Source organism: Myiozetetes cayanensis, unplaced genomic scaffold (genome assembly GCF_022539395.1).
Source record: "Myiozetetes cayanensis isolate MyiCay16 unplaced genomic scaffold, myiCay2020 scf2-11, whole genome shotgun sequence".
NCBI classification, from domain to species: domain Eukaryota; kingdom Metazoa; phylum Chordata; class Aves; order Passeriformes; family Tyrannidae; genus Myiozetetes; species Myiozetetes cayanensis.
In genome coordinates, this window is record NW_026087411.1 from 14,817,237 (window position 1) to 14,836,704 (window position 19,468).

A 19,468-nucleotide genomic window follows, 5' to 3' on the forward strand; every position below is an offset into this window, starting at 1 on the left:
GTGCTAGCAGAGAAATTATCAAATGCTTGATTGGTGGACCGGTGCTTTTTGTGCAGTGGATGCAGTGGTATAGCCAGAACATGACTCTATGTTAGGTGCTGGTTTTTATGATTGATTCCTGCTGCTGGCCTTGGTCTCAGCTTTACTTAATATTCTCCTGTGTTAGCAGTTTTACAGTTTCTGTAAGCATGGAACGTGTTTCCAAACACAAGTGTCTTTACACATCATGCAGAAGCTGGTGTATGCTATGTGTGTTCTACTCCTTTTCAGGTAACAAAGAAAGCAGACTGAAATTACAGCAGAATTAGAAACAGGCTTATGCTGAAGAGATTTTCAATCCTATTACAAGTTTGAGATGAAAATAAGGATATAGATACATAGATGAAGTTTACTAACAGTGGGTTCTGTACTTAGTATTTTAATGATTACATGGAAAGAATTATTAAGGCAGGCTTTGCATTGTCTAAATTGTTATACATTTTATCTTAATGTGTTCTGCAAATTCACATGCAGATTTTGATGGGAAAGCTAAAGCATGCGTAACAAAGAATCCTGTACAAGGTAAAGGTGAAAATTATATACAACTGAAGCAGTGAGATGAGATTAAGCTCGTACTTGCTATATGGCTCAAACTTCAGTCACAATCAATATGTGGAATGACTAAACTTGTAATGGGCCAAAACATGAAGAAGGTTCTAATTAAAGCAGGCTGAATCTGTCTTGCCTGCTCTTACTAGTCATGCACTTGAGGAAAGAGAAGGAAGGTAGGCTTTAGATCAAAGGATTAGAAGCACACATCAGTCCTATGTGTGTGGCTTTAATCCAGTGTCACAATAGAATGAGGTAAGTACTAATCTTGCTAATTTATCTAAATGTTACACTAAGATGACCTCACTAAGGAAAGACCTTCCTTAGATCCTGTTCCATGCGAGCACAGGGAGAAACTGGGAACACCTTAGCAAGAGTTGCCTCGTTCATATCTTTTGGTGTCAAGGTGTTCCAGCTTGCTGAAAACAGAGCCAGCTTTCAGGCACTGAAGTCATATTGATGTTATCCTGTGGTGAGGAAAGGATATAATCTAAGGACTGTTAAGTAAATTAGAGTTGTTAAACACCTTGTGTGATGAAAAGGAAAAAGAAGTAACATGAACATAATGTTGAAAACTGAAATTTGAAATTTTCTTCTGTATGGAAAACATAACTTTTGTACCTTGAAGTGCTAGTTTAAAGATGGTTTGTGTGGATGGAGAGGGGCAGAAAGGAAGAAACAGTGCAGTGGAGCCTGCAGCCTACTTTAACATTTATGGTGTCAGCACAGGTAACAGCAAAAAAAACCACGTGGGAGAGGAGCTTAGGGATTCAGTCTTTACATAAGCGAGCAGCTGTGTTCAGGCACCTCCTCCCTGACACCACATGCTTGAGAAGCTGACATATGCCACTCTTTTCTCCACACAGAGAACAGAAAGAAAAGCAAAACTATGTGTTGTCTGTTGAAACTGGCATCTCTTCATGGAATGCCTCAGTGTCACACTGTTGGGGAAAGGGATGCCCTAAGACTCCTTAATTTGAGAATAAGGGACTTGGGGCACAAAAAGTGGAGAAAACAAAGGGCATGGAGGCCTCAGTGGTTCAAGATCCTAACTCCAGAATTCCAAATTCAGCTTGAAGAGATTTCACCCGTTTTGGCTAAGGTTGCCAATTTTAGCTAGCTGTATGTAATTTAATACTTGTTCTCTTTTGTGTTCAAGTGGACTGAGCAGTTGAATCCTGCTTTCCTAAGACCCACACCTATGGGAAAGCTGACTGAAACAGGCTCTCCAATTCTTAAGTTAATTTGTGGTGATCTTGTCCCACTTCTTTCCCCTCCCTAACATGCCTACATTTCATATGGAGGGCGAGTGGGACTGTCAGGTTCTTCAGCTTGGTGGGGCTGTTGGAAAGGGACCTGTTTATCTCAAAATTTGGACGTGAAAAATTTTAAGTTCTGCACCTTCTGTTACCCCCACATATGTTGAAATGACCTAGGATGCCCAAAGCACTCCAAGACTGCAGTGGCATAAATCCTGCCAGGGGCATTTCAAGTCAGAGAGGAGCTTGGAACTCCTCCCCCTGTCACCTTTTATTTGAGGGTGTCCTGAACCCTGCTGTATTAATGCTTCACTGATCCTCAATGGATCCAATGACCCAGGAATCTCTATATGGGATGTTGAACGACCAGATGGACTGTGTCCTGCCTCCTGCAAAACTCAGACAACCCAATTCACCACAAATAACAATTTCAGCCATCCCAAAACTGAGTGCAGATTGAAAAATTCAAAGATTCACTTCTAAGAATCAAAACTGGCAACTTTATAACAAATGGGCTAATCCATCCAGGCAAATCCTTAGTCCATTTGTATTTAACACAATAACCTGTACTGGCTACATACAACAAAAAAAACATCGAGCAAAAGTAGGTAAATGACTTAATGTGATTTTGTGCCCATAATTTTCAGGTGATTTTTGGTCTGCAGTGTTATGATTTACAGTATATCATGCACAGTCATGAAGAATAAAAATTCCCAGAGAATACAGAATACAGCTGTTGAAGAAATGTGACCACTTTGAAGTTGCCTGCTAAAAACAGCAAAACAATCTGATCCAACATTTACTTACGGATTCTGTGTAACTTTGAAATTATTGAACACCTTAATAAAAGAATTCAGTTCAGATTCTGTAAAACAAGATTTCAAGCTCAGTTGTCTTCTTTCTCTCTTTTTTCCCCAAGTTCACTTTCTCAGCCTTCCAGGCCAAGTGAAGATGCTTCCCTTGCTTTAAGGCACTAGAGACTCTTTCACAGTGTTAGGAATACGACTGGCATAATAGTCATAATTCCTCAAAGTGGCGAGGACCCCAGCTGAATTCATGTGTTTTACTTCCTTGTTATACTGAAATGAATTTCCACGGATATCAGTTATCTTGCCTGAAAAAAAAAAAAAAGAAAGAAAGAAAAAAATATTCCAGCAAAAAAGGGTTGGGACGAGAGAATTTATTAGTTCAAGTTATATAACTGAAAAAGCGCTCCTTGGTGTATGCACCCCTGTCTTCAGATGTGAAGTATCTTTGCTTCCAGTTTAAGTACAACAGGTTTTTTACTGACTGAAATCAAATAACTAGTGGTTTTATCTTTTTTTTTTCAACAGTACTTAATTTCCTTGTGTCTCAGAAAAAGGAAAACAATATTTTTCTCTCATGGATTATTTAAAATGCTTCCTGAGTAGCTTTTACATTGGCCGTTGACAAGAAGGAAAGAAAAATCCTCAGTTCAAGTAAAAGCCAGGGTAAGTCTGCACAACTGTAACATAATATAGAAGCACACCAGTTGGTTTTGAAAGAGTTTCTAGAAACCACTTAGCAGGGACAATGGAGATCACCATGCAAGATTTTTAACCAGGAGATACCTCCTTAACAAGGAGGCTAAATACAGCACTGTTCTGCTGCTTTGGACTTGAGCTAACTGTGTAAGGCTATCCCAGTTATCAACTCCAGAGACTGCAGAGTTAAATAGTTGTAGTTAAATAGAGTTAAATAGTGACATTATGAAGCCTGTTATCATTGCTCGGCAGAATTGAGGAGACAAAACCCCAAAATTTTAGCACATAGTGGTAAAAGGTCTATCATTGTGAACAACAGAAAAAAAATTAAGAATCATCATAATAATATACTTCAAATCTTTGTCAGTGAGACTTTTCATAGCTTCTCAACCCCTTACCACTAGATAGGTGGCTTATATTGTCTGGAGGCCACTAATTTTACTCAAATTTGGAGTTTGAACATCTGAGGAACAACATGATTTGACCTATTTCTGTTGTTTTGAAGAGTTCAATGTCCACATATTACATAATATGTTACTAATAAGAAACTACTATATCCAGTTAGTAGGGCAGCAGGATTTTACTGTGAGATAGTAGCCAACAGAAAAAAAAAAAAGCCATTTGTTTTGAGAATATTAAAATGAATACACGCAAAATTTTGGAATTGGCTTTGTTGATTATTTGATAGTTATTGATTCTATTAGTCCAGAGCAAAATAGATCATGTCATGCTTTTCAGAGGATAATGTGCTTGACTCATTGGCATTACTGTTGATTTCAGAGGGCTCAAAGGTCCTAGTGAGTCATACCTATTAAAAAATACATACATATTGTCATTTTTCTTTCAAAAAAAATGTTTGGAAATTCTTGTTTTTCCTATGAAAAGTATAAATAACTTAAAATTGATGCAATTTCACTTATCTTGGAATTTTGAATGCTATTAACTTACCTCCCACAGCATGTAGAATAGCTTCAGGTGCACATGTATCCCATTTCTTGCACCCAGGGCTGGCAAATATATAAGCAGATGCCTTGCCTTCTATAAGTTGAATGACCTATTATGAATAGAGAGTGGCAATCATTGCAAAGGATCTAGGCATTTAGAAATGGGTAGAAATAACACCAGGAAATAGGCATTAAATCCACTTTTTCTATGTACTTACAGTCAGAAAAGGAACACCAGCCATTTCCTTTGATATTACAAGAAATTGTATTAAGATTTGGAAAGCTATACTGTGTTACCATCCTCAATTCAATATCTTTGGTTATTGTAAATACACTCTATAGGATGAAAATCTGCTGTTAGTTTCAGAAACAGTAATTCCCTTCTTGTGCCAGTACTAAAAATAATAGAGTGGAAACTGTGTACTTGTTGTGTTGGTGCCATTTTGGGCCTTGCACATATTGGAGAAGAGAGATTAGAAGGTCTGGTTTTGACAGCTGTGACAAAATGAAGCTTTAAAACTGTTAGTAAGAGTATTCCCTGTATGCAGAGAAGTTTTGCAAAAAATACCACTGCGTGCTTGTATTTTTATCCTTTCATATGTGCTGCTAGATAGCTGGAACAAAAACTGTATTAACATGTACTGGAGGACACATCTAATAATTGTGATTAAATTGAACTCCCATTTAGTCATCCTGGTCTTACAACTTCTTCTTTTCACCCCTAGAAACAGAATACTGGGGAAGACAGACCTCAGCCATGACCAGCACAGCCACTGTTACAAATTCTGTCTCCCTCACAGCAGACTGAATGCCAGAAAGAGTTGTGCTGGGGAAGGAGGAGGAAGTCTCCTGCACATTTGTGCACGTAAGCAAATGATTTCTTTAAAAAGTCTCTTTCTTTTTCTCCAAAGGTGCCAGTTCCCAGTAAAAGCAAGAGATTTTGAATTTTCATACCTTGTTTCCTGCTCCTCCAACTCTGATGACACTGTCTGGGTTCAAGGCACTGATGCACTCATTTACCAGGGCACTGCTGTGGGAACGGGTGGTAACGATGATGTGTTTCCCAGCAGGTGCTTCTGTGAGCTGAAATCCAAAGGCACCTATGCCCAGGACTCCCCAGATCGTCCTGCCCAACACAGCACCAGCTCCTGCCTGCAAAAAAGATACACAGGTCCAGGGGATGGTTAATCACAGTGATCAGCATTTAGACCACAAAGGGAAGGAATACCTAGAGCCATTGTTGCATTTCAGAGAGTATAATATTAATACTGGGTTATATACTTAAACAATGACACCTAAAAAACCCCTACTTCAGAGCCTAGAGTAAGAAACTGTCTCCTTCTAAGGCAATGACATCATTTACCCTTCTCTTATCTGTGAGATTGTGCTGGTGCATTACATCCTAACTCCAGTGACTGACAGATTAATGTTTGTATATTTCTGTACTTCAGGCACAATCTGCAACTGAAAATATCTTGTAATCTTAAATATTTTGTGATACGTACCACATAGAACATGATAGGCATTACATCAGCTCAAGAGTTTTTTCTTTAAACTCCAGTAAGTTTAATTAATCAGGCTGCATCATGAGCTTCCCCTCTCCCCCTGGATAATACTGAAATAATCTCCAAATGTGTAAATGCCCGTATATACTGTATTAGTGGATTGCACAAGCCTTAGGATTCAATATGGCTGTTAGTTCCAGTTCCTGGAAACCAACATTTAAAATTGTATATATTTAATAAAAAACTCAACACTTTATATTACAGCTTTAACTCAGCTTCACGCCACTTTTCAGTTGAAAGTGTGCTAACTGAAATGGCTTGGAAGGAACAGTTAGAAACCACCTAATGCTTTTAAGTAAACCAACAATTTATTACCTCATAGTTGTAATATGGCTGGTTAATAACTCCTGCTATTGCTTTCCCTCCATATGCAATTCCAATAAGAACCGTTACGTGGTCAAGGAGACCTGTACAGACATAATATGAACGTAAGTTCTGCTTGAAAAGAGGAAGTATATACATAAAAAAATAAACCTTCAGTAAAAGTCCACAAACTGATACACAGGGTGGTACCTTAAAAATTCCAATACGAATCACGATTTTCAGGTGTAATAAGTTGGTTGATTTTTTTAGTAATTTAGTCTTGAGGTCTGCTAAAAATTGCCCCTAGAACTACATTATAATTATCACATAATGAGAAAAAAGTTTAAAGATACAACTAAATAGCAGTCTATGATGATATTCTTCTATAACTGTGGTGGGAATTCTTTAGTGATTTTCAAAATCAGAAATACATTGGCACTTGTGTATCTTTTTCCCTGAAAAGGGGAAAAAGCTCTGCCTAAAGAATTTCACGTTAATCAACTAAAGGATGCAGTAGGAGACTAAAGTGAGGTTTCATCATAATGGTTTTTAGGGATTGGGTTTTTTTTTTCCCTTTAATTTTAAGGTCTATTATGGAGACAAATTAGGCTTTGCTGAAAACAGTTTCTTCCCATAAGTGAAGAACTGTGATTTGTGGGAAGATGTTTGTTTCATTTTGAAAAGGCTACAAATACAGCTGTGGTATTTGGATTGTTTGAAGAGGAGGATGCAATAAAATTCAGCATATTCCTGTGTGAAGGGGAGATTTAGTCCTTCAGTTCGAAGCATTTGCAAAATCGTAAATTTAACTAAAAACTTAAGACAACCTGCCAGGATTCAAAAGCAGCTCTTTGCACCTTGAAATGATAACCACCCAGCATCCCATCAGAAATATTCGGTCCTGGTTAGAACTGAATGGAATGATTAAAAAATTCTATAGCGCTCAGAAAGCACAGAAATATCAGCCTTATGAAACAATACTGTAACTTCTATGGTAAAATTATCTACATGTATGTGCTACTTTATTGCACTGCTATTTTTTATAATCAACAGAAAAAAAAAGAGAATCCAACCTTCAGTGTACTCCTTGGTTCCATCCAGGGGATCAACCCATATTACAAGCTTTAAGAATTAAAAAAGGAAAATTAACAAATACAAATCATGTCAATTATCATGCAAAGTATGTATTTTACTTTAGTGCTTTTATTTCTTTATGGCAGTAAGGAAATAAAGAGATCCAAAGTTTTAACATTATTATATGACTGAAGCCTATAATGGTATTTTACACCAAAAAGAAAAGCTTAAAAATTGACAGGAATGTCTCAGCAAATCTCTTAATTGAAGTATAAAGGATTAAACTGAACATGGAAATGAGATTACTTCATTATGTCCAAACTAGATTCCTTCCAAATTAATTTGAATCACAAATTGTAAGAAGCAAATTTCTATTTCCCATTACTGTACAGAGGGACATGCAGCATTTCCAGCTCTGGAGGTCTGATTCTTATGACTACATTTCAGTTTTCAAATGAAAAAGAAACATTGACAACACTGAAACAACCATTTTTATTAACACACTCATAGCTAAAATCAGTAAGTCATATAGATATTTATAATATGAAGACATATGAGTAACATTATCACATTACCTCCTCCTCTTTAATTCCTGTGTACTGAGCAGGACAAGGTTTCTTCAGTATTTCTTCACAGTGACCATCTTCAATTAATTCCTCAGTTACATCATCAGTGGGCAAATCCTAACAAAAGAATTCTTAGAATTATTAAAGAAAGGTGTTGGGCTCACTTCAATTTGCGTTAGAACTGTGCATTTGCTTGCAGCTCGACAAAGCTAATGAATTGAAAGGGTGAAACGGGATGGAAATTCGTTTGGGGACTTTTTTTTATTAAAACAGAGTGTTTCCTAAACCCTGCCAAAGTAAAGTGCAGTACAACTGAGAGAAAGATAAACTGTTAGTATGAAGTACTAACACTTAGTGAAATATATACTGTTAGCATGAAATAAACTAGGTACTTACCTCTTCTCCTATGATTGTGACCTTGGGAAACTTCCGTGCCAGGGAAGCACAAATGCTCATTTGTACAAGTCGGTCAGCTTTGGTCTGCAAGTCATTGGGCCCAGCCTGTCCAAGGACATGTGTATGAAAAAAACCCCACCATACCAGCACAGTAGCCCATACAGCTACTATGAATATCTACCTTGTAATGAAAAAGAGGTCTAATTTGATTAATCATCAACCTAGTAAATGATCTTGCGAGAGGCAGGCTAAAAACTGCAAGAAGCAGAGTTTCCCTGTGTACCCCAGAGCGAAGACAGACTGCTATGACATTAGAACCACATTTACTGTTGTGTTCTTCTCATGCAATTGTACTCACTCTGTATTTGCACAAATACTACACTGTGTACAGAATGAATCAACACAAGTACAAACCCAGATATAATACATGAAGACGGAAAGGCAAAACTTAGGATGTTAACAGGAAAAAGTCATTATTCTAAGGCTCACTGGATGAACGTGGCAAATTAGGAAAGAGAAATAGAGGGTAGGTGTTAGTCAAAGGTCATTTAAAGGTCCAATTAATCTAGTTTGTTTAAAAAAAAAGTAACAGAAACAATGATGATGTATAAACTTCTAATTAGTGAATGGTTCCTTAGTCTAGCACAAAAAGACCACGGAAGGCCAGAAATTAGCCAGGGAAATTTAGCTGGTCAGTAACATCCATACGTTTTTTCCATCAAAAAATACTTGAGAGGAAACAGTGGATTTGATGTCTCAAGGTGATATAAAACAATGAGTGCTAGCCTTCCCAAAAGAGATGTAGCCAAACATGTTGCCACATGGGTTACACTAATTTCTTAAATGTTTATAATCTGCTACGTAGTGAAAGTGGGCATCAAGAAAGACAAAGTTCATCCAAGGTTCGCATCTTAATTGAATCAAACAAAAAATTTATTCTATCTGCTTGTATCTTATTTGCTGGCAACATGAAAAGTGTTTTATCCAGCTATGGAAGTTAGCCATAGGAATGGAATATTCCATTTAGAATCATGTTATGGGTTAATTTTTGTATGCTCAAATCCAATTGCTAATTTTTTTTGAAACTTGATATTTTTCTTTGAAATTTCCTTCCTATCCCCTAATAAATTTGATTGAAGATCAGATTTACTGCAGAGAATGTCCTCGTTCCAGGACATCAGCCTAACAAAACAGAATCAAGTAGCCATCAATACTGTAAGAGTGGCTGGACAAAGTGTCTACCTACCAACTGAGGGAAAAAAAAAGTGCAAGTGCTAAAAAGAGAAGCAATATAAATGTAGAGCTTAAAGTTGACTGAGGGGAAGAAAATTCTGGATATTAAGGAAAGGAAAGAGAGGAGCTAGCTAAAAATTCAACTGTCCTTGAACTGTTTTCTTCACTAGATAAATGGATGGGAGGTCGCTATGTTGAGGGAAAAAGTGGAATGCTGCTTTCCTAGATGTTCTAAAGCTTCCAATAAGGCCAGTTGGAATTGGTTTTGATGTTTGCTGGCTGCAGAAAGAGGATGAATGATGAGAAGCAGAACTCTCTGCTGTGCATCTCTTCCCTCCAGACTGTAAAGCAAAGGCACATACAGGTTCTCTCTCTTGCATTCTTCCTCTTTCTTCAGCAGCCACCTTTGGCAAGGAGTTTCAAGATCTCTAGTCCCTCAAACAGGAACCTCTTCTGTTGGTCATTGGTTTTGATCTAATTTTCTGTGTGTAGTATTCATTTTAAAAAATTAAAAGTATATATAACATCTCATTTAGAACCAATATCACCTGTTACTTCTGATCATTTTTGAATAACGTAAATATCAGCAGTTACTTCAATGTAAAGACCAAAATTAATAAAGATATTTAATGAAGTCCATAATACGGTGACATACCTGTAAAGCTAGAATTAGCTTCAAAAGTTAATTCCATCTATTCTAGAACTGTAGTCAAAACAAAGATCTTGGCTCATCAGTGCAACTTACTAATTTACAGCAAATTAAGAACTTCATGTAGATGATTTTAATTTAATTTCTGTTTTCCAGTTAGAATTAAATTTGAAGCTCTGAATTAATTTTGAAAACTACAACAAAATCTAAGGTTCTTTTTTGTTTTAGGAAATAAACACTGATTTATTCTAATCCAAAATTCATCAAGGGCACAGTCTTTTAAGCTGTACTAAGGTGTTAGAACATAGATATAGACACTAACAGGAAATATGTCTTGTTACGAATTTTGTGCTATCCAGAGCTTGTGTTTTGTTAGGGAAATCAGGACAAAATTATGGTGTTTCTTTTAAGTGTCTGAACATTCTTTAGAAATACTAGTCAAAAGACAATTCTCTAGCACTCTTTTAATCCTTTAACAAGGAATATTTCTTGTATCAGAGGGGTGAGGACTGTATTCCCTTCCTGATTTGCTGATTTTCCAAAATAGCACTTTGACCTGTATCTAACTCAGCATTAACAAGGGAAATTAAATTGGAACAAAGTAAAAGCAATACCTTCTCCACTATCCCCAGATCTCCTGCAGACATTACATTTCTGACAATTGTTGCAGCTTTTTCCGCCACAGAATACGCAGAGGCGACCACACGCATGAGCAGAGCCGGGGAGGCCATCCTGAAGGCTGAAAAGAAACAAACAGCAAACTTGTACATTTCTGTCTTCAAGAGAAGACAAAAGGTAAAATATTTTACATATTTACATTCCAAAAAGATACAGCTTAAACTGAGAAGAAAGGGGAAAGCAGGTTACTGCCAACGTGAGTAGTAACGAAGTGAGCTTTGGCTTCTTTAAAAATGCCATTAACAAACACAGGGATGTAAAGCTATTTTAGACAAGAGTTTGCAAATAACCATGTTCTGTCTGACAGTGAACCTAATTCTAAAATAAAATCTGACATTAAAAAGAACAGCAGCAGAAACTCTATCATAGATATTAAGAAAAAGCACAATCTACACAGAGTACTCGTTTTTTGTACATTTTGAACAAATTTTCTCAGAACTGAACCTACAGAAATGGTTTGTGCTCAGACTCAAGCACAAGGCTGCCAGAGAGGATGACATGAGCAACTTCACTTAGTATTTCTCTTTGTTTAAATATAAAAAAGGCTTTTGTAGATGGCCTAATTGTGGACAAAAAATAGGTTAATGATATGCAGATCCTGCAAACTTGCATGTGAAAGTCTGTTCATCAAATTTTACCATTCTTTCTGTATTTCTTTAACTTCTCCTGATTTCTCTAAGAAAATCTATTTACATCTTCCTTCCTCCCTTCAATACTGCATGCCTTGTCATTCTCCCTATTATGTTGTCTTCTACATCTGTTCCCCAGCATGCACCAGTGCAATTCACTGTGCCTTCAGTTCCCAAACAGAAGAGTAACTATCACTCTTGGAAAGGCTAGCATTCCTCCCAGCTTTTTTTTTTTTGCCTCAGGAAAAAAAAGTATTGATAACTACGCTGTATTCTTCACAATGCAAAGCTAATTGCCTTTTATGTTTTCTTATCAGATTTTTCCATCTGTGTAGATAATCTGTTTTTTGGGTTGGGCTCCCATGTGTAACACACTTCCAAGAAAACACTTGAGCACAGAGCCAGAACAAAATATAGAGGAACTCACTCATCCCCACACAGAAGAAGACATATGATCTGGGAAGTGTAATATAACTATCATTTCACCAATATCACAATCAACATTTGCAGGAATTGCAGCAAGTACTGCGTAAGTGGCAACAGGTCGTTACACAACACCTTCCCTTTCTTCCTTGAGAAACCAAGTTCATGGCTGTTCACAGCAATGTCAGAGGTATCAAAATCCCAAATTTAGCTGATGTAAGAACTTATTGAGCACTTTAGAAACATTGTACCTGTATCTCTAAAGTCACAAGCTCTCTGAAGCTGAAGGACTAGAGCGATTGTGTAAGTACACTCAAAAAGCACAGTTGCTAATGTTAATTATTATTTCTGCTCTGGAATGGGGGCAAAGTGCTCTGGAGTTCCGTAGAATAGCCAAGGTCCATACCCAAAGTGCACAGCTGGGCCATCCATCTTGGCCTGGTAGCAATGGTTACAGAGGAAATTTTGGAAATGCCACCTGTGGCAAAAAGCCACTCCCAAATAGTTGGAAGTTGTAGAGCAAATACATGTCATAGCACATGAGCTGAGAGATATTATTTAAGTCTACGCCATCACGTGAAAGAAGTTAACAGGAAGAAAAATGGAATGTAGTTCAACCCACACTGAAAATATGAGGAATATGAGTATTTCTGAGGGAGGGCAAAAAAAAATTGCATATAGACGGGATGTTTGGGTTAAAGAATTGAGCTCCGAAGAAGATAATTAACATTTTAGGCTCAGTTTCTCATTAGTTATTTCACTTTTTACTATACATTTGATCCTGCTTCATAAAATGAGATTAAAACTTAACTGTTTTAAAGGCTGTATTTATTTAATGTTTATATAAAGTTTCAAAAGACTCAGAAAGCAATACAGAAATACTATCTTACACTCTTGAAGCTTGACCCAAGATGTTTCTTGGGCACATTTTTCTTGGCCATTCTTAAGGCAAACAAATGTACTTTCTGTGGTGAGCCCGAAATCTCTAGGCAAACCTTAAAAGTTAAAATATTTGTATGAAAAAACAAGATCTATTAAAAGAAATTGAAGTGGGAGGTTCAACACTCCCTCCTCACCAATACAAAGTAACTAATTAGCGAATTGCAAAGTATGTTATTACTGCAAAAGGTGTCTTAAATTTTTACAGGTCTGCACCTCCCATGTGGTACATCTTCTGGTATATCGGACCTTTTTGGTTAGATGAGTGTGCGTGCTAGTAGGCTGTAAGTTTTTCGCCTCTGTAAACTTTTTTATCTCAAATTACCTAGCTTATTTATAAGTTTATGGCACATAAACTGACGAGGGCAATGTCTAATGTATATTTCCACAAGACATTCAAGAATATATTGGTTGCTTTGGACAAGAATAGTTTGACTCTTAGAAAACTATACAACGTACGAAGACTGCACAGCAACTGTCCCTCAAGTTAAATTTGCATATAATTGCCAAAACACACCTTGTCCTCCAAAGACCATCCCTCCTTTCTCCTGGCCTAGCAACCAAATTATTGAATGGTCTCGACATATCAACCTGATTTGCTAGTTATCAAAATAAATGAGTTCTCCACTTTCTCTTGCACCTTTCAGTTTTGACGTCTGTAAGTATTACAGGCTGGCTACAACTAATTTATCAAAGCACACACAATAGATTTGTTGATGTTGCTATCTCAGTCCCTTTTATGCCAATTTCCATTTTCCAAATTTATGATTTTGCCTGATGAAAGGAGAAAGTGGACATCACACAGAGCATTGTCTTTAAATGCAAGTGCTAAGCCACAACTTCTTTCTCAGAACTCTTCAACACCCAAGTGACCAGAGGTCCCTATTTCTTTTCAATAAACTTCCGCACACATTTAGTAGAAGATAAACTCTCCATTATGTCAGGAAACAGTGTTTACCAGGCAGAAGGAGGCTGGGACTTAGGAGTGGGAATCCCTGGGTCTCACTGCGGTTCACCTACAGACTTCCAAGTGGGAAAGGGCTGTGTTACGTCATTTCAGTGAGGTAACGCTGAGGTTTTGGGCTCAGAGGCCTTTTGAGTTTGTATTAAAAAAAAAAAAAGAAAGAAAAAAAAGCGCCTGTTCTGAGTCTCTTGCCATCGGTATTCCCCGTGGTGCACTGCCTGCAGCACAGCCGGAATTCCTAAGCACTGAGAAGGGCTCTCCAGCGCATCCATCGGAGCAGGGCAGGACGTGGTCGGGGGTGGCAAGAGCAGCTCTGCTGGTGCAGCAGCCAACTCACCGTCTCCAGTCTCGCTGTTCCCCGGATCTCCTCCGTCACCGCTCTCCAGCAGCGCGCGGGGCGCTCCAAGCTCTTCCCGCCCCTCGCCTCGCCAAGGACGGACCCAAGGACTGACCACACTCCCGGCCCCGCACCGCGGCCTCCGCGCCGGCTCCTTCGGGAAGAACCCGCCGTCCTCCCAGACGCACCTGGGAACGCCCCAAATCTCCCGGCCGCGGGCGGGGCCGGCCCCTCGGGAGCGCCGAGCGGCCGCCCCCCTGCGCGGTGTGTCCCTGCCCGCGGCCCGTCGCGCAGGCGGAAGCGGCGCCGAGGATGTTTCGGGCCTGGCGGGCGCCGCCGCTGTGCCGGGCCCGGGCCGGGGCCGCCCGGCGATGGGGCCGTGCCGCCGCCTCGGAGGCCGCGGCTGAAACCCGGGAGGACTCCCGGTACCGGGACACGGTGCTGCTGCCGCGCAGCCGCTTCCCCGCGCAGCTCCCGGGGCGGCTGCAGCCCGAGACCGAGCTGGAGACGCAGCAGGTGCGGCCGGGGCGGGGCAGGGTGCCCGGGGTGCGGGTCCCGGGGGGCCGTGGGGCTGTGCCGGGAGGGCCGTGGGGCTGTGCCGGGGGTCGCGAACGAGCAGGAGTGCGGGGGTGGCGGCGAGGGTTCGTGTGCGGGCTCGCCGTGCTGCGGTGGGTCCGGGCTCTCTCCTGGCCCCGCCGTCTGAGGGTGGGGAAGTTCGGGGTGTTGAGGTATTTGTGGTTTGGAGAGGCACAGCTTTGTTACGGTTTTCTTTAGAGGAGGAGTAGCGACCCTCCTGACAGCGCAGTGCCGAGGTATTGAACTCAGACCTCATATTTCACCTCCCTCAGGTTTTTAAATACTCTTAAGCCACTGATGGCTTTCTTCTCTTGCGGAGTTAGAAAAGTGTGCTTGTTCGCCCGCCTGCTTTCGTTGCCTGTTTTGCTGTCTAGCCAAAATCCAGACTTGGATTTTTGGAAGTTTTGGAAGTGCAAAGTCCTGTGGTGATTTTGGTGGTTTTTCTTGCTGTCTCCACAGAAATGTGGTTTCTCAGAGCTGTACTCGTGGCAAAGGCAAAGGAAAGCGAAGCAGGAGTTTTGTCTGCACGATGGACCACCGTATGCCAACGGAGACCCTCACGTTGGCCATGCGTTAAACAAAGTAAATATTTACTCGTTTGTACCCTTCTGTTCTGAAGTGGTAAACACTTATTGTCGTGTGCTGTGTGTTCTCCGTTCGAGTTTAAATCAGTAACACTGTAAAATGTTTGGGGTTTTTGGTAGATAGGGCTTTTAAAAAGCAAACTGTTGTTATGTAGATTCCATGTGGTGCCCTGGTGACACAGATACCATACCGTGCTGTGAATACCACATGCTCAGTGCTCATTTATGAGACTGAATATTTCAGTCAGAACAGCTTCACGGAGAAAGCCCAGCCGGTTGTTCATTGCTGAGCAATATTAAATGCATAACTTAAACTTGTGTATCGAGCTTACCAGGCATACACACGTGAGTGAAGGTACATTTCTGTATGTGTACTTGTAATGATGTCGTTGTCATGCGTGATTGCGCTGTGCCTTGCTGTTCTTTTTTCAAGTGTTTTGCAAATTTGTTCTATCACGTTTATTTTATTTTATCTGAGTATTTAGATCTATGGAACCATAATGACCAAATGTCGATGGCTTTGAAAATACAAATTTCAGCTTTGAAATATTACTCCTAAATACTTTTGGATACTTTTAGATTCAGTCCTGAGAAGGGCAATATTATATTGGCCACAAAGTGGGAAAGACTAAAATGTCACCCATGGCTTCTTACAGTACCAAAACCTGGGCTGCAGCAAAATGCACTAGGCCAGTACTGTAGATCCTGCTCAGTGTTTTAAAAATGAGAGCAAGTAGGATTTGTTCACTTCAAGTCTTGCAAGTGTATAAACTACATCTCTGGGTTACTCTGGTTGTGAATTCCTTTGATCAGAGGTCTTCTGAGGTTCTGCCAATATACAAAATGATGGGCAAGAAAAATCACAAGTGCATGGCCTTGGAATCACAGAATGGTTTGGGTTGGAAGGGACCTTAAAGATCACCTAGTTCCAAACCCTCTGCCATGGGAAGGGACACGTTCCACTAGACCAGGCTGCTCAAAGGCTTGTTCAGCCTGGCCTTGAACACTGTCAGGAACAGGGAATGCATAACTCTTCTGGTCTGAAATGTAAGTTTATCATGGAACCTTTGATACTTGTACTTTTTAAACAGGAGGATCTTAATCACAAATGTAGGTTTTCCACATGGGGGAGCCAAAGTGATAACAGACCCTTGTGGCTTTTCAGATTTTGAAAGACATCACTAATCGCTTCCATGTGATGAGAGGTTATAAAGTACATTATGTGCCAGGGTGGGACTGTCATGGATTGCCAATTGAGTTGAAGGCATTGTCAGAAGTCAAAGGAGCTGAAAATCTTTCACCGATGGAAATTCGGCAGAGAGGTAAATGAACTACTGTCTGCAGTATCTTTGTGGAAAAACCTGTGTTTTGTATTTTATGCTTTATATGTAACATTTATACTTTAATGTGGGCTTTTCTATCAGCTATTGGGGACATTTTCTGGGATCACTGTATGTGTTTGCCAAGCAGATAGAGTACTCTGGAATCCTGTGAAGTGGGATAATTGAACACGGGCTTCATTTGCTGCTGTAATGGACATGCAGAGCACTGACCCTGGGTTTAAAAAGAACAAAAGGAGGGGAGAGAATTTGGATGTCTGTGTTGATTAACTGTGCAGTGGCAAGAAGCTCGTATTTATCAGATCAACATTCTTTTGGATTTTGAAGGCTGAATTTGTTTAGGAGCTAAAAAGATGCATGTAAAAGATTCTGTCAGGACAGCTTGGCTCAGTATCATAAGTAAGAAAATATTTATTGACTGTGTTTTTAACAATGCTGCAAAACTAGGGAGGGGATCCCTCTGGAGAAAGTCTGTATGGAGCATTATATGGAAACTGTTTTGAAGAAATAATTTCAAATACTATTTGTGTTGAAACACGTCATTGTTCATCTGCAAAGCAATTTGTAATGAGCAATTTAAACTGCTTTAGTTTGAAGTTGTGGTACTGAAATGGGCTAACTTATTCTCAGATGCATGTTACTATGAAAATTTTGGATCAGCATCAACAGAGGCAGTTAACTTTCACTCTTATTTATCTTACTTATTTAGAATGTGTTTTGAGAATTTTTTTTCATAACAAAATATACTTATTTTTTCCCTTTTTCTTAAAAGCTAAGTTTATACTCTAAAGACGTGTGCTTAATGTCCCTGTTGTATTCAAAGTGCCACTCCTGAATCTCTTTACGCTTTGCAGCCATTTTATGTAACAACTAGTCTGAAATGTTTATGTTTTGAACTGTAATAGTTACTGCATAGTTTTACTATGTTCAGCTCTGGCTTTGCTGAAGAATATCAATAGGGTATTTTAAATGGTATTTCATTGATCTTAGTGGGCTAAACTACATGTTTAACGGAACTATTCCCTTCAGCCAGAGAATTTGCAGAAAGAGCAATTGAGAAACAGAAATCCGCCTTCATTCGTTGGGGTGTAATGGCAGATTGGGCCAACTGCTACCTTACATTTGACCCAAAGTACGAAGCAAACCAGCTGAGAGTCTTCTATAAAATGTATGATAAGGTATGTTGAACTTTTGTTGAAGTGTGTTTTGATTTGTCATGAGTTTTGATTCTCCTAACTTTCTTCCCCTCCCTTTCCTCTTCAGGGTTTCATTTATCAGGACTATAAACCTGTATTCTGGTCTCCTTCAGCAAAGTAAGGATCAATTTTCTATTTTGTCTTCAATATTTTAGCAAGGATATCAATAGCTTTTCGTGTTCCAGTGTGTTAACTTTGTTTGATGTCTACCCAGAACAGCCTTGGCTGAGGCAGAGCTCGAATACAATGACCAGCACGTCAGTCGGTCTGTGTACGTGAAGTTCCCGCTGTTAAAGTCACCGCCTAAGCTGAGTTCTGTGCTAGGTACTGACCTCTCTATTGATTTAAAGACTGACAGCTTTTATTTTTGTTCTAATTGTGAGTAAAGTACTTCTAATTTACATCTGTAGATGGATCATCCCCTGCTAGTGTGCTAGTCTGGACCACGCAACCTTGGACTGTGCCATCCAATCAAGCAGTTTGTTACATGCCAGATTCAGCGTAGGTGTCTTTAACTTGGTTCAGTGATCTGTGTCAGTCCTTATCGATATTTAACAGCAAAGTTAAAATGTTCTGGACTACCATTGCAGTTTATCTAAGCCATCGTTTTTGTGTTTTGTTTGGTTTGGTTTGCTTTGTGTTTTTCTGTTTGTTTTTTTTTAAGTGACACAATTGTGAGCTTTGTTCTATATCTATTAGCATATTGATTTCTGCTTAATTTCTTTTTTTACTTCATGATGCAAAGTTACCTTGAAACTCTTTGGAGATTTACAAACGAATTGGACATGTAAAACATACTTGTGTGTCTTTTCATGAGATGAAGCATATAAAAAACCTGCAGCTTTGTGGTGTTTCTTTATTTGGTATCACACATGCATGTTTGTATTGCAGATACTCAATTGTGAAATGTAAAACTACCGGAGAACAATTAATTCTTGCTGCAGATAGAGTTGAATCTACAGCTGCTGTTCTGGACACACAGTTTGAGGTTATATCAACATGTAAAGGTAGGTTTTAACATCGATAATCTTAAATTCCTTGGAAATCTCCTGCTAGGTTTCTGAAAACTGCCTTAGTTTTGATGTATTAATAAGTTTGTTTATAATTTAAGGACACTCTTTACTAAAATAATACAAAGAGGAGGAGTAGTCTGTCAGATTTACTATTAGTGTATTGTAGCTAAAGTTTTCATCTACAGATTTCAAATTAATTTAAAATCTGTATTCGTGCTTGGAAAAATGAAACATGGAATGAAAGTCTATTCAGTATGAAAATCTTATTTACACTGAATGCAGTTTGTCTTCCAATCCATTGCGGGTGAGAACAAGGGATGAATTACAAGTATGGCTGTTGCAGTATCATAAGTGGCTGTTGTCTGGACAAACTAAAACAATTGAGTTTGCATCCTAACAAACTGAACAGTGATATTTCTTAATAGCAGACTTGGGATTCAGTGTCATGAGTTGGGATTTAGTATCTCATTTGTGAGCTTTATTCATTTGCCTTTATCAGTAATTCAGTGCTAGAAATAGCACATCTGAAGGAGGTGAGAAATCTGTTTCTATGACTTTTCAGGTAGTTTTGGTGTCTTTCCATGGCTTCTTTTTCAGAGGAACTCTTGTTTTTACCTAATGATAAAATTACCTGGAGGTGTTTTTTTCTTTCAACTTCTACCTTCTTGAATGGTATTATTTGCAGAAAACATACAACAGTGGAGTTG

At 39.1% G+C, this 19,468-nt stretch overlaps 2 protein-coding genes across 2 annotated transcripts in view; one reads left to right on the forward strand and one right to left on the reverse strand.

The window, feature by feature from the left end:
* Positions 1-370: 370 nt before the first annotated feature.
* BPNT1 (3'(2'), 5'-bisphosphate nucleotidase 1) lies at positions 371-14,249 on the reverse strand. The gene is made up of 9 exons (XM_050316449.1): positions 14,053-14,249; positions 10,697-10,821; positions 8,201-8,305; positions 7,814-7,921; positions 7,238-7,286; positions 6,177-6,268; positions 5,251-5,448; positions 4,301-4,406; positions 371-2,961 (listed from the first exon to the last, which is right to left on the reverse strand). Exons 2-9 carry the CDS (start codon positions 10,811-10,813, stop codon positions 2,813-2,815), a joined length of 924 nt encoding a protein of 307 aa, XP_050172406.1. The 5' UTR covers positions 10,814-10,821; positions 14,053-14,249; the 3' UTR covers positions 371-2,812.
* A 100-nt stretch (positions 14,250-14,349) lies between these two features.
* Positions 14,350-19,468, forward strand: part of IARS2 (isoleucyl-tRNA synthetase 2, mitochondrial) — a 28,910-nt gene continuing 23,791 nt past the window's right edge. The window contains 8 exon segments of the mRNA XM_050316448.1: positions 14,350-14,568; positions 15,088-15,210; positions 16,378-16,534; positions 17,582-17,730; positions 17,816-17,865; positions 17,963-18,072; positions 18,159-18,249; positions 18,640-18,755. Of these exon segments, the coding sequence (XP_050172405.1) occupies positions 14,365-14,568; positions 15,088-15,210; positions 16,378-16,534; positions 17,582-17,730; positions 17,816-17,865; positions 17,963-18,072; positions 18,159-18,249; positions 18,640-18,755 (1,000 nt within the window). The 5' untranslated portion in view covers positions 14,350-14,364.